This window comes from Oryzias latipes, chromosome 5, assembly GCF_053564925.1.
Source record: "Oryzias latipes strain Hd-rR chromosome 5, Olatipes_Hd-rR_3.1".
Taxonomy (NCBI): domain Eukaryota; kingdom Metazoa; phylum Chordata; class Actinopteri; order Beloniformes; family Adrianichthyidae; genus Oryzias; species Oryzias latipes.
The window spans coordinates 11,963,948-11,978,240 of NC_136241.1; the positions used below are offsets into that span (position 1 = coordinate 11,963,948).

The window sequence follows — 14,293 nt, forward strand, 5'->3', positions numbered from 1 at the left end:
TGTTTTGTTAACTATAAAATCTAATAAGGGGGGAGGGGCCAGCCCATTCAAAACTTTAAAAATGAGACAGGCATCCATGTACATTTAGTAACTTTCAAAATCCATCATGCCATACTTGGTTAGAATGTCACAGTAATGATAACGCAGAGGCTTTTTGTCTAAAACTTTCAAGGTTCTCTTAAACAGAGACTTGAGGGGTTTCAGAGTGCTTTCATTTTAGTAAGACAATAAGTTAAATGACTAAAAATCATTGAATGCATACAAACCTTTGCTGCCTCAGTAGTCAGAGAAGACCTCATTTGCTTAAAATTTGACAGATTTAATTTGACAATATTGGATATGTTCTTTACATGATCTTAAAAAGTTAAGTTTGAATCGAAGATAACGCCAAGACTGAATTGTTCTACAACTTCCAATCGCTCCCCATTGAACACTACAGATGGTTGTTCCTCCCTTGTTGGCTGACGTGAAAAAAACATGCAGACCGTCTTTTTAGTATTGAGATGTAAGCACGACTTTTGGAGCCACTGAAAGACTGGAACCATGGCTCCAGACAGAACTGCAGCTGCTTCAGCTTTTGTTTTGGCATGAACATACAGAAGTGTATCATCTGCATATAATTGTATTTCTTGCATACATCTGGCAGGTTGTTCGCATACAAACTAAATAGAAGTGGCCCCAATATTGAGCCTTGATGAACTTCATCTGAACAACTAAGAAATAAATGATGACTGTGAATTTTCAATTTGTACAGCTTGTTTTCTGTCACGGTTATATGATTTTATCCAGCAGAGGGCAATGTTCGAAAAATGAAAATAAGTTAACTTTGCAAGGAGAACATCATGATTAATAGTGTCGAAGGCGCATTTCAGATCAAGGAAAACAGCACCCACAAAGCCTCCCTTGTCAAGCAGCTGTTTCACATTTTCAAGGAAATAACAAGAGGCTGTATCAGTGGAGTGATATTTTCTGAAACCAAACTGCATTGGATGGAGAAATGTTTGAGTGTTGTTGAGATGTGTGGTTAGTTGTGTTGTGACCCATTGTTTAAAAATGTTTGAAATAATTGGTAGAATGCTTATTGGACGGTAGTTCTCAGGTTTCGTTTTGTCCCCCGACTTAAAAACAGGCATAACCCTAGCAATTCTCCATGTTGTGTGAATGCAACTTCATGAAAAGTGTTTGCTAAGACTTAAGGCATAATGTTTGGCACAGACTGTATGTAGACTGGCGTGTTGCTGATGATGTTCCTCTGTTCTTTTGTAGGGTGAATCTGGTCCTGCTGGTCCTTCTGGGGCTCCTGGTACACGTGGTGCTCCCGTAAGTGCCACCATTTAACTGTTGGTTACTCTTTAACATGCACATGCAAACATAGAAAAACAGACTTTATTTACAGTCATACTGTATTTTTTACACTTGGCTAAAAAGGTTCTAAACCTGTTCATCTTGCTCTTCATGTTTAGGGAGACAGAGGAGAGACCGGACCTCCTGGACCTGCTGGTTTTGCTGGACCTCCTGTAAGTTTGATTAAAACCGACACATTTCCATAGCTTTCCATACAGTTAAAGACCAATAACCTCAAATGATGAACCAAAAAATCTTTTTTTGTTAATTGAGGTTTTACTTTGGTGTATTTTAAGAATTTTAGCATGATGAAAATACAAATTTTCTTTTAAATGCAAGAATGTCTAACGACTAATTTAAAAAAAAATTGTAAAAATTGGTTGACATCAAACTAAATGTACAATGTATGTTGATGTATAAGGGCATAGCTATAGCACAAAAATTTATCAAAGAGCTCTGCTGAAAAACGAGGCTCTGAAATGACTTAAAACTAACCAGCATTTCTCTTCATTGAACAAGGACGCAGCAGCTAATATTTAGAGACAAAATATTTTAGTCAATCTTATATGAAAATGCACATCAAAACATTTTTAATTTGTCTTTTTGCATTTTTTGATAAAAAAATATGTCTGATAGTAAATGTTCAAAACATTACAATATATCAAAGTATATTAGAAAACACTAGTTTATAAGTCAATGCTCATGTATTTGAGTGTCTACCAGCAAAACTATGTATAGAATAAGTATAGAATTACATAAACACAAAAAACAAATACATTTAAGATTAAACACACAAAAAAAGAATTTTATATCAAAACACGTCATTTTGAATAGACCTATTTTTTTAGTCCCTTCTCTTTTGTTGCCATTATCTCAAAAACATTAATATCCACCTGCCTTTGTCTGTGTTTCCCTTTTTTGTAATTAATTATTCTGTTACGGTTTCCCAGCCCATAATTATGTGGACAGTTTGTGGACTGTCAGAAGTCAAAGCAACATTCATTCATTTACTGTTTCACAAAGACTCCAGACAGAATAAATGCTTTTCATAAACCACATCCTTCCAAAATTGATTTCATCATTATATGCTTGTGGCACTACAATTTATTTTAAGACTTTTACTCCCTTCAGGTTGAACTGAGATTAATTATAGATTTTGTGTCAGAACAAATAACGCCAGAAGCTTTGTAAAAAGTGTTTTTTTTTTTTCTCAGCTGTATACATAGTGCAACATCAACGCGTGTCACCACAGAGATAGGAAACAGACCTTCATATTGTCTTCAACATCAAACAGCTGTCATTGAGCAATAAAAGACCTGGAATACATGTTTGTCAATTGGAAATATGATTAAGGAATTTACTACTGCAACTATATAGCTTTTTGGTTTAAGTATATCAGTACAGATCACTTCAGTCACTTTGGCCCCTTGTAACAATTCCAAATGAATGATGTTAAATCAACAGTTCTGTCTGTGTTCCCACCTCCAAATCAGGTCAAATATATCATCTCAGTAATTACAACTAACTCCTAATCAATCTGCCTTTAATCAGACCAAACATTGTAGTAATTATAGCTGTAGATTTTTGTTTTAGGAAGTTGAATGGCTAATTATAGAACTGTCATGTCCATAAGGAGTTGTACAACTTCTACGACTCTCTGCAGTTGAGTTTAGGCATTTGTGTCTCTGGAAATCAAGGCTTGGAATATTTTTAAAAAAAAAGACATACAAAAAATCTTAATTTTTCTGTCCTATTAATATGTTTAAACACCTTAGAACGTCAGAGCAACGTTTGACCACTCAACCTACCATGCTGGATAGTGTGAAGACTGGCAAGATTTTCAAACAATTCCTATTTTTCTATTTAAAAAACCATGATTTGCCCTCTTTGCTGAGTGTCTACTCCCCATCAATGAGAAAGCAACATGGGGTTACATGAAAGAATAAAACATACTCAAATGCTTCCACTTAGTACTGCATCTATAAAAAAAAAATAAACAAGCTTTTACCCCATCAAAGTAAAATTTGGTATCAACTTTTAACTCTTGAAGTTAGAAAGAACAATCAAATATTGGTCAGGGCGTAAATGCAATACTGAAGAAGTTCAAAGTAATTTTCAGCTAATGGTTTGGCTTTAATAAAAGCACATTTAAACACTTTTGTACCATAACCTATTTGTACATGCATACATTCAAGAAGGTAAAGTACTTTCTTTTTTTACTCTGGCTATGCTCAGGTTCCTCCACTGTAGGAGTTTTCGGTTACTGAAAGCTAGTGTCAACATCTTCATCAACTCTTCCTTGTTTTTGTTTCAGGGTGCTGATGGCCAACCTGGAACCAAGGGAGAGCAGGGAGAACCAGGGCAGAAGGGAGAGGCTGGCGCACCTGGACCCCAAGGACCATCTGGTGCACCAGGACCTGCAGTATGTCATTTTTGATGGGTATTTTAAGCTGCTTGTGTCATTAATTCAGATTTTAGGTAAAATATGACATATTATCTAACTGTATAGTTTATTGTAGTTTTATTTTTGATAAGGATGAAAGTTAGATGGAAAGACAGACCCTTTCTGACTGTCCACACTGGAAAATGTTGAGTTGGAAAAGATCAACAATTTTATCTACTGAATCTAAAGTGAGGTTAACAGCCATTGATGTCAGTCATTGTAGCATACAAGAAATGGACTTTCACAGGCAAACAACTCCAAAGGATTCAGAGAGCAAAAAGACAATAAGACAGATTGCTTTCTATTCCAGGGACCTACTGGTGTTTCTGGACCTAAAGGCGCTCGGGGTGCTCAGGGACCCCCTGTAAGTGCTCTTAAGATAATGTTTTTGTTTTCAATTCTTTGAAATTGTTACTTGATTATTGATGACTTCTTCTCTGTGCAAGGGAGCCACTGGTTTCCCTGGAGCTGCTGGACGAGTAGGACCTCCTGGTCCAAATGTGAGTACTTCATCCTAATTATATGAGCCTGCAGTGTTTTCATTGTGTTTCAACCACACCAAAAAATTACAATTAGATTACAGGTTATATAGTAAAAATAAAAACTACAGTCAATAAAGAGATTTGAAAACACTGGATACATGTCAAACAGTAAAAATGTATTGAGACAAAGAATAATGGAAATGTTTAAGAAAGGCTAATTAATTTCTATTCTCACAAGCAGCACTCATTATTGCCTCTTTATTACCCACACACCTCCATTGTCTGAAACAACAGGAGCGTTATGGTAGATTTTTAGCTTTGTTTTTCAACGTGTTTTTATAAAGTTGTTGAAAAGGAGGCACAGTTTATATAGGATGTGTTCAAGTATAACAGCTGTGTGTTGTAAAAAATTATTTACGGCTGCACAGATGCTGCTTTGTTGTGTTTTGCTAGTGCATGCAAACAAGCCCGACCTATAAATTAGTTTTATAATAATGCGGTATTTTCATATAAATAATTTAACGAACACCTTCCTTTTTCCTGTTTAGGGCAATCCCGGACCTGCTGGTCCTGCTGGCCCTCCTGGTAAAGATGGACCCAAGGGTGTGAGAGGAGACCCTGGACCTGCAGGAAGGCAAGGCGATGCTGGACTTCGTGGTCCTGCTGGGGCTCCTGGAGAGAAAGGAGATGCCGGAGAGGATGGTCCTAATGTGAGTTTGTCATTTTTTATTCATACTTTTCCACATAACCTTCAAGACACTAGCTTTTAAATAATCTTAAACGTCTTAAAACTGTGTTTAAAGTAACTTTTTAGTTTCTTCAGCATCCACAAAATGACACGTGCTCATTTATCCCTTCTAAAAAGCCAATGTGGAGAAAATTACATACTAAATGTCTGTTTTCTACATTTATGGCCACTTTTGCGTGGATCTGTCTCCAAGACGGCCAATTTTATCTGCAATAGACACTGATTTAATACACAGAGCTGTCAGAGTCCATGGCTGACTCTCATAGCAGACAAAGACATGTGACAGCACAGGGCAGCACAATCCAATGACAGTCTGATGACGAGACTCCAGGTTTTTACCTTTCTTAAGTTCACTGCTGCACACACACCCATTATAAATATGACAAGAACAGTCAAGATTATAACATGCCGTGTCATACACAATAGCCTGCTCAAACATGGAGATACTGTAGCTCCTCTGTGGAGAGCCTTTCCTCCTATAGACTTCTTTCTGTATATGAAATTGAATCTTGTATCTGCACATCAAATGCAGCGTTTGCTGAACGGCGGGTCTCAGCTGTCATCTACAGTCGGCTGTTCATACTGAACTTGGTGTCAGGAAGTTGCCATGTGTAAAGGCAAAGCAGTCTGTGACGGAGGAACATTTAAACTGGGGAGGTGATGGAGGAACTTAGGATGAAACATCCACCTGCAGCTGGGAATGAAATCTCAAATGTCAGTACTGAGAAAATGTGCCCGTGTTCAGAACAGCGCTTTAACAATTCAGTTCGGTTCAAAGATACTTTGACTTGACTCCCAGCTCTGACATGCTGACTCTGCTACTGACACTTCCTCTGGTGGGATGAAAGGCCAGCTCTTTAATAAAAGAAATGTGATAAATAAAAGTTTTACATGTTTTAAAATAATAAAAAAGTCACAAACAAATGTATTCAAAAACAGACTCATGAGTTGGGTTTTGTGTTGGTATCTCTCTTTTCAGGGCCCTTCAGGTCCCTCGGGTCCTCAAGGACTGGCTGGTCAGCGCGGTATTGTTGGTCTGCCAGGACAGCGAGGTGAAAGGGGTTTCCCAGGTTTACCTGGACCTTCTGTAAGTCATTTGGCTCACCTTCTGACAAAGTTCAATGTGCTCAGCTCTGCCTTCAAAAATACTTCCAACACTGCAACTTTATTATTCATATAAATCTTATTCATCATGAACATCTTTGATGAAAAAAAACATAATTTCAGTATAATAATTCAGGGAAAACATGGTTTGCAGCTACCTGCTTTCATTACGAAGAAATATCATAGGGAGTAAAAGATTAAAGACCAGCTTCAATCAGCTTTACATCAATTTTAAAAGTGCTCCCAGTGGTTTTTTAACTATAATTATGCCATTTTTAGCCAAAATCAAAAAACCTGTGTAGTTTTATAGGACATAGTTTCTGGGGTTTTATTTATTAGAACCATGTAATAAACAGGATTTATTCACTCTGAAATCTTCATCTACTTTAAAACTAAAACATACTCCACTAACTGGCTATATAAATAGACTTTAACTACATAAATTCGTAACAACCATATGTTATATGACCATAGTCTTCCCTTCCTGTCTTCCAGTCCTGAACCATATTTGCTCTCATGTGTTGTTAATGTCGAATAAATGATGATGTGGTTTTTCCAAACCTTTCCAGTTGGCTTTTGTTGGCCAGCAAAGACGGAAACTGATCAATGCAGCTTCACAATTGTTCCTTTGATGGCTGTAAGCCAAGCCTTTTAAAAGCATCTCTCCTAAAGTATTCATAAAATGTTGTTTGGAAACACATTACCAACAAGTCACTAATGGATTTTGTCCACAGCTCCTTAACAGACATATTTTCCTGCCTCAACTAGAAGAAATGTGATATTGTCTTCAAGCTGTAAAGTGCTCTTAAATGCAAACCCTACTTCAAAGGGAGGCAGAACCAGTAAGCGAACCAAAAAGAGATTTTTGACAGCATGTACAGTATCCTGCACCTTTACTTTCCCTTCAGCTTTACATTTATGAAGTTTTTGTTGCATCATTTAAATGTCTTCATTTACTTTACTGTATTACCATCCACCAAGTTTATGGCTGATCTATTTCATGGTCATGATGAAAACTATGCTTAAAAAAAATGCAGCAACGACTCCAGAGAATCACAATGCAGCCTTGGCTGTGGCTCCACGACCACAGTTTGCTCTGATGACAAACTGGAGAGCATGTCTAGACTCACAACTCACTTAGCTCAAAAATACTTTACAAGATGAAAACAACACTGTCCCTGCGGCTGCGGTTTATCATAAATATACATGAACCTGTCATATGAGCTTGATCCTTTAAGTTTAGCGAATCAGTAAAGTGAAATCCAGCAGACAGACTCTGCTGTGTCCTAACTTGATCAAATGAAACCATCTCACCTGCGCCAGAGCTTCCCATCCTGTGATTCTATGGGAACAGCAGGCCAAATGACAAGAAGTTCATTTGATATTAATCATATTCCTTACTTACAGCATCTCAGAGGACAAGTCCTGAGGATTAATTATTTAGTTATTTGCATTCATAAAAGAGATGCCTGAAAATATGTAATGATGCCAAACTCACCAAGGATGGAGCTTTTAAAAACAGACAGAGCTTCAATTAGTCATGTTTTGGGGAGGGGGGTCCAAATGCCCCCTACAAAGAGGGCCAGATTTGCTAAGGTGAAAATGTGTGAGGGCAAACCAATCAGCCAGCGCTCTTTGAACCCTTATAATAACATTAAATGAGAATGAACTATTCAAGGAACATTTTGGGGCAATGGGATATTTTCATTTCTTCACATAGAACAGAACTACATCTAAATACATTTTTATTAAAGTTACTCTGAAATGTATATTTGAAGACCAGAAACAAATAAAGAAAAGGTTTGTCTGGGGGAAAAAGAGGAAACTTTTGTCAGCATTGAATCTCGATCCGCATAAAATGTTACATATTGTTTTTCATTACTAAAGGCTCACTGTCCTAAGTGTAAATCATGTAAACAGGAAAATAACAAGAATAGTTATCTTTTTCAGAAGTCCAAACCACTGGTTTTGATCAGAGAAACTCATCTCCTCATTTTGTGTACAGTCAACATTTTGAAAAGGAGCTGGAAAGTGTCACAGAAAGCCCCCGAAACAGTACCTCCACAAGTGTACTGCGGATTGTGACGGAATTTAGCCAATCACAATCAAGAAACCATACACAGTGCTTAGAAAGGGCGGAGGGGGACATATTATTGAACTTCATGTTATCCTACTGAACTTCATGTTATCTTCTTTGACCCAATATCGATACATGTGACCAACACTAAGTACCATTGAAGGATAGATAATTATGGTGACTGTTTATGGTCAGTCACCTCAATATCTCATTCTGACTGAAATGACCTTAGCTTCTGTTCCTGGTGGATCTGACCACAAAAACATGATCCTGAACAGAGTAAGCTAACAGCTCATCCAGTTTACTGATATACAATTAGATTAATGGCATCTCTGGTCAGTACAGTCTCTGAAGCAAGTGTCATCGCTTGTATATTAAAATGTAATTTCCTTACGTCTTTATCTGAAGGCTTACTTTGCCTGCATACAAAATCTGCGAACAAACAACAAAGCACATTAAGAAATTATTCAGTTTGACTACAAAGTTAAAAAATAGTGCAAGTCTAGATGCTGCAAGAGTGTAAATGGAGGATAAATGCTTACTGGTAATTTGTGTAGGTTAACTGTTTTTTTATGTGATATAATAAATCCTCCTCTTTTCTCTCAGGGTGAGCCTGGAAAGCAGGGAGCTCCTGGAGGTCCAGGAGACCGTGGACCTCCTGGACCCGTTGGACCACCTGGACTTACAGGACCTGCTGGAGAACCTGGTAGAGAGGTCAGAAGCTCATCTCTCACCAATGCAATGATAAAATCCCACATTATGCAGATTATCTTCAAACATCAGGTAAGTCTGAGGTGGAAACTATTCATGCTTGTTCTTTTGTACATCAGGGCAACCCTGGATCTGATGGACCACCTGGCAGAGATGGATCTGCTGGAATCAAGGTGAGGAAAAAAAGATGCAAAGGGCACGACCCTCTTTGTTCCATAATGATGCAGTCAACACTGAACTTAATCTGCTTGCAGGGTTTTCAGAAATCTTTAAAGACATTCACAGATTAGAGCAACTTTAAAGGAATTTTCCCTCATTTCTTACAATATGAACAGATCTTGCTTTGGTGAAGCTTCTGTCAAGGATATTAATTTGCCTTTCCTGCGGCAGTCTTCCGGTGCATATAAAGTCATTTTTCTGATATTCTTTTTCTCAGTCACACTCTTTTTTTTTCCTGCAGGGTGATCGGGGTAACACTGGCCCTGTAGGTGCCTCTGGCGCCCCGGGGGCTCCAGGGGCTCCAGGCCCTGTGGGTCCCACTGGCAAACAAGGAGACAGAGGAGAGCCAGTAAGTAATGACTCCAGTACAAACAAACTGTGAAAAAATGTTAAAAAACTGGTATTATTTTATAGGAAATCCAGGTGGAGGATATTATTTAATGACCCACAGTCCCAGATCATGTATGCTAGAAGACTTGGTAGTTTTTTTGCCCATGAAACTCAATAAATTCACATTGGGCAACATTTTATGCAGTGTTAAACAAGTATGTGCATACATGCCAGTTATGATAGTTAAAAACCACAAAAGAGTTTTCTTTTTCACTAGATTTGCTATGAACATCTCTTATGTTTCTCTTTATTTTTAGGGCCCGCAAGGACCTGCTGGACCTTCAGGACCTGCAGGAGCTAGAGGAATGCCTGTATGAGTCCTGCATATACAAACTTTGTGCTGCAAAAAGTGAAATCAAGCTTTGAAATCAAAAACCTCCCTTTAGCCAGTTTTCGATCAGCTTTGATGTCTCTCCATATTTACAGGGACCACAAGGACCTCGTGGTGACAAGGGTGAGGCTGGAGAAGGCGGTGAGAGGGGGCAAAAGGGACACAGAGGTTTCACTGGTCTGCAAGGTCTCCCTGGACCTCCAGTAAGCTTGACTAACTAAATCCGAATCTAATTTGTGTTCTCTTGATTCAGTCTATTGTACATTTTTTCTGCCAACCTGCTGATATTTATTGAGCTTCCTGTGCAATAGGGTCAAGCTGGAGACCAGGGAGCAACTGGACCTGCTGGGCCTGCTGGACAAAGAGTGAGTTCCTACGCTATAAAAAAAAAACTTCAGCTGTTAGAAGTAAAAATAAATGATCTACATTTAGTCAAATGCTGATGGGTTTTTTATGTGTTGATGCCTATGATGGTATTACTTAAAAGATATTATTTTTTCAAGAACAATGAATAATCCAATACAACTTGAACACCTCTAGGGACCACCTGGACCTGTGGGCCCCTCTGGTAGAGATGGCGCAAATGGTCTACCAGGACCAATTGGACCTCCTGGACCACGTGGTCGCGGTGGAGACTCCGGTCCGGCTGTGAGTAAAATTCTACCTCCATGCTATGTGACTCTTTCTCAGTCATTAGACTTAGGTAAAAGTAACCTTTGAGCAGATGATTTGTCTCAAAAAAGACAAAAGTTCAGAAAGACAAAGCATGATTTATAGTCAAATGAAACTTTATTTATAAAGCGCTTTTACCTTAGTAACACAAATAGCTTTACAGAAAAAAAACCTCGTTCAACCTTAAAAACCAAAACAAAGACCTTAACATTTCAAAAAATAACTGAAATAGGATCAAAAAATCATAAAAAAAGTATCATACACAAGTCCACTATATATAAAAGGCTGTTTGTGATGCGAGCCAAACATTGTGGCTTTTGTCCACCTGAAGCATTTTTATCATGGACCTGCCATTATGCCTCTTTAAATAAGCTTTACTCATTTTATTATGTTGTTCTTTTTTTGTCCAGATTCAATTGAAATAGACCAAATAATTTCTACAATTTTAAATAATGTCTACATTTGTGTAAAATAGATTTCATTTGTTTTTAGTTTTACAAAGAAAAGTTAAGAATTTATTTTAGGAAACTTAATAAACAATTAAAAATAACTAATGGATCTGGGATCATATCAACTGATACTTTATTTTGTGATTTAAAAAATTACACAACATTGCCACCTCCTTTTTGTCTCTTAGGGTCCTCCTGGAAATCCAGGACCCCCTGGTCCTCCAGGTCCCCCAGGCCCTGGCATTGACATGTCTGCGTTTGCTGGTCTGGGTCAGCCTGAGAAATCACCCGATCCTCTCCGGTACATGAGGGCCGACCAGGCTGCTGCTGGAAACCTCCGTCAGCACGATGCTGAGGTCGACGCTACAATCAAATCTCTTAACAATCAGATTGAGAACATCCGCAGCCCTGAGGGGTCCAAGAAGAACCCTGCCCGCACCTGCAGAGATCTGAAGCTCTGTCATCCTGACTGGAAGAGCGGTGAGTGATGCCGAAAGGAATTGGAGGAAACCGGCAGGTGTTTTGGTCAGGAGTTGAGTTTGGCAAAGAGAAGATTTGTGTCAAATTTGCAATCTGGTGTTAGGAAATGTTTGGTTTACACTTATTCAGTCGGTTTTTAACGTGCAGGAATAGCAATTCATAACGTGTACATTTTTTACGGATGTCTTGTACTGTTATTTTGTTAGATTGATTTTTTTTTTTCCTAAGTGCAGGTGATTACTGGATTGATCCTAACCAAGGATGCACGGTAGATGCAATCAAAGTCTTCTGCAACATGGAGACAGGGGAGTCCTGTGTCTACCCCAACCCCTCCAGCATTCCTCGCAAGAACTGGTGGTCAAGCAAGAGCAGAAACAAACATGTCTGGTTTGGAGAGACGATGAATGGAGGATTCCACGTAGGTTTCACCGCATATTTTACTTTTCAATTTCTGAGAGATGGCTTTTGTTTTTTAAATGTTTGACTAAAAAGGGTTTTTAAAACCTTTAATAGATTTGTTTTGTTTGTTACTCTGACTCTGTCCCTCCACCGCAGTTCAACTATGGCGATGACAGCTTGGCACCCAACACTGCTGCCATTCAAATGAATTTCCTGAGGCTGCTGTCCACCGAGGCTTCTCAGAACCTCACGTACCACTGTAAGAACAGCGTGGCATACATGGATGCCTCAACAGGCAACTTAAAGAAGGCCTTGCTGCTGCAAGGTTCCAATGATGTGGAGATCAGAGCTGAGGGCAACAGCCGCTTTACTTACAGCGTCATGGAAGACAGCTGCACGGTGAGGACCGCAGTCAATGATCAAAAATAAAAGCACATAGAAGAAAGAGAATTTTCTCAGATTTTTTAGAGAAGTGACGTGTCATTTTTATCTCCTGCACAGGAACACACAGGTAAATGGGGCAAGACAGTGATGGAATACAGGTCGCAGAAGACCTCACGTTTGCCCATTGTGGACATTGCCCCCATGGATATTGGTGGAGCGGACCAGGAGTTTGGCGTCGACGTGGGACCGGTCTGCTTCTTGTAAAGAACGAAGAATCCAGAAGATGAGAAAGAACAAGTGGGAATTTGAAAACGAAAACACAAAATGAATGAGGAGCACGCTTCTGAAAAACGTGGAGAGAACGACCAAAAAACAAGAAAAAAATCAAGACACTTTTTTTTTTAATGAGACTCTTTTCAAAGTAAAAAGTGCTTTTCCAAGTTGAACTCCATAGGATATCTGCACTGAGTGGCACCAGTAACTGTCATTTGTGTTTCATCCAGCATTGCCTCCAGTCAGCTCCTCCCTCCCTCCTTTCCCAAAATCCCCCAATTCCTTCTATGTAAAATGCAACCCCACCCCCCCACACACACCCGCCGCCACCACCACCCATTTCTACAAACATAAAAGGAGTAAGTATGAGAGTACAGGAAAATGCCAGGGAACAGGAGAACAATGTGTGGGTGTTATTTATTTATTGTTTTGGTTCGGCTCAAGGCGTTGTAGGACTAGGTTTGCTGCAAAGTGAGTAAAAAGTGGATTTACACATATTTAAAGAAAAAAATAGAGAGAGAACTTCAGTCCCCTCCTCTCCTACTTTTTCCTATTTTTTTCCCATCCCATCCCTACTGGATCAAATAAAAAATAAAAATAAAAAAAAATCTGTTTGAAACCAAAAGTCTAGCTACACAACAGACAGAGTGCAGGAGCTCCTGTTTCTGCTGCCACAGTGTGTATCATCAATTGCTGTGTATTATAATAAAGTCAATGGTGCTATTGTTGTAAAACAGCTTGTGTTTTTTTACAACCAGGTTCTCACATGTAGTGACTTGTACATATGTATATATATGTATATGTGTGTATACATATATATACAGCTTTCTGAGAGAGGAAAAAAGCATTTTAGCATGGAATGTTGGATATCAGGGTTATAAATGTTCCTGCATTGACCCCGCCCCCTCACTTAAATTAAAAACATGTGTTTTACATTTAAGGCTTTCAGGAACAAATTCGTTCATCTTTTTTCGTTCCTTTTGGTGTTTAAAGCTACCTCACAGTGGGGAAAAAAAAGAAAAACCAAGTTTCAACCCTTTCAATCTCACATGATTTTACATTGGCTGGATCCCCTGTTTGCTGTGACCCCCCCCCCCCCCCTCACATCCTGTCACACAGCGCGAGCCCTCTGATTGACACACACTTACAAAGGTAAAGGAATTTTAGGTGTGTTTGACTGATTCACAGCAACAACACAGGGGGAATTCGTCTGAGGTTGTGTATATTTTAAATTATTATTAATAGTATTATTATTAATTAAAAGAAAGCATTATTATATTAATATTATTATGATTTTGTTTTTGTTACGTTTTAATTAATGTAAATTGGAAATAAAAAACCAAATCCATGTAACAGATGACATTTGCCCTTTATTTCTTTCCTGTTTGTCCTTCAGCCTCATGGTGGATACCATGAGGAGGTGTTTTCTTTTTTTGTCTCCTGTGCCCTGCTTCCACTAAATATTTGTCTTCCTTAAGCGGGTAAAGTAGGAAAGTGGGGACACAGGAGGTTTAAGGCAGACTTAGAATAGGTTTCTTCCTAGAAACCAGAATGGTTTCTCCTCCTTTAGTACATGGAAAAGGGAAACATGGCGGATCAGCTCATTAAGATAACTGAAGGGATTCTTGTGGTTATTATTACTTCTACTCATCAACCTTCGTCTTTAAATTTGCAGGAGTAATAAAACATAGGTCTCTGAGAGCATATTAAAACATTGGATTTCTTACTTTCTTCCCAGATTTTAGTTTTTTAACATCTACTATTTAATAAATTGATTTCTGCACACA

The 14,293-nt window shown here is 38.6% G+C and overlaps 1 protein-coding gene across 2 annotated transcripts in view; it reads left to right on the forward strand.

Moving 5' to 3' along the window:
* Positions 1-13,863, forward strand: part of col2a1b (collagen, type II, alpha 1b) — a 52,878-nt gene extending 39,015 nt beyond the window's left edge. Inside the window, exons 37-54 of one of the 2 annotated variants that reach the window (XM_023954654.2) lie at positions 1,267-1,320; positions 1,464-1,517; positions 3,659-3,766; positions 4,098-4,151; positions 4,234-4,287; positions 4,818-4,979; positions 5,997-6,104; positions 8,805-8,912; positions 9,029-9,082; positions 9,370-9,477; positions 9,776-9,829; positions 9,945-10,052; positions 10,161-10,214; positions 10,390-10,497; positions 11,159-11,450; positions 11,684-11,868; positions 12,006-12,248; positions 12,351-13,863. In XM_023954654.2, the coding sequence (XP_023810422.1) occupies positions 1,267-1,320; positions 1,464-1,517; positions 3,659-3,766; positions 4,098-4,151; positions 4,234-4,287; positions 4,818-4,979; positions 5,997-6,104; positions 8,805-8,912; positions 9,029-9,082; positions 9,370-9,477; positions 9,776-9,829; positions 9,945-10,052; positions 10,161-10,214; positions 10,390-10,497; positions 11,159-11,450; positions 11,684-11,868; positions 12,006-12,248; positions 12,351-12,497 (2,055 nt within the window). In that variant the 3' untranslated portion in view covers positions 12,498-13,863. 2 annotated transcript variants of the gene reach the window in all.
* The last annotated feature ends 430 nt before the right edge of the window (positions 13,864-14,293 follow it).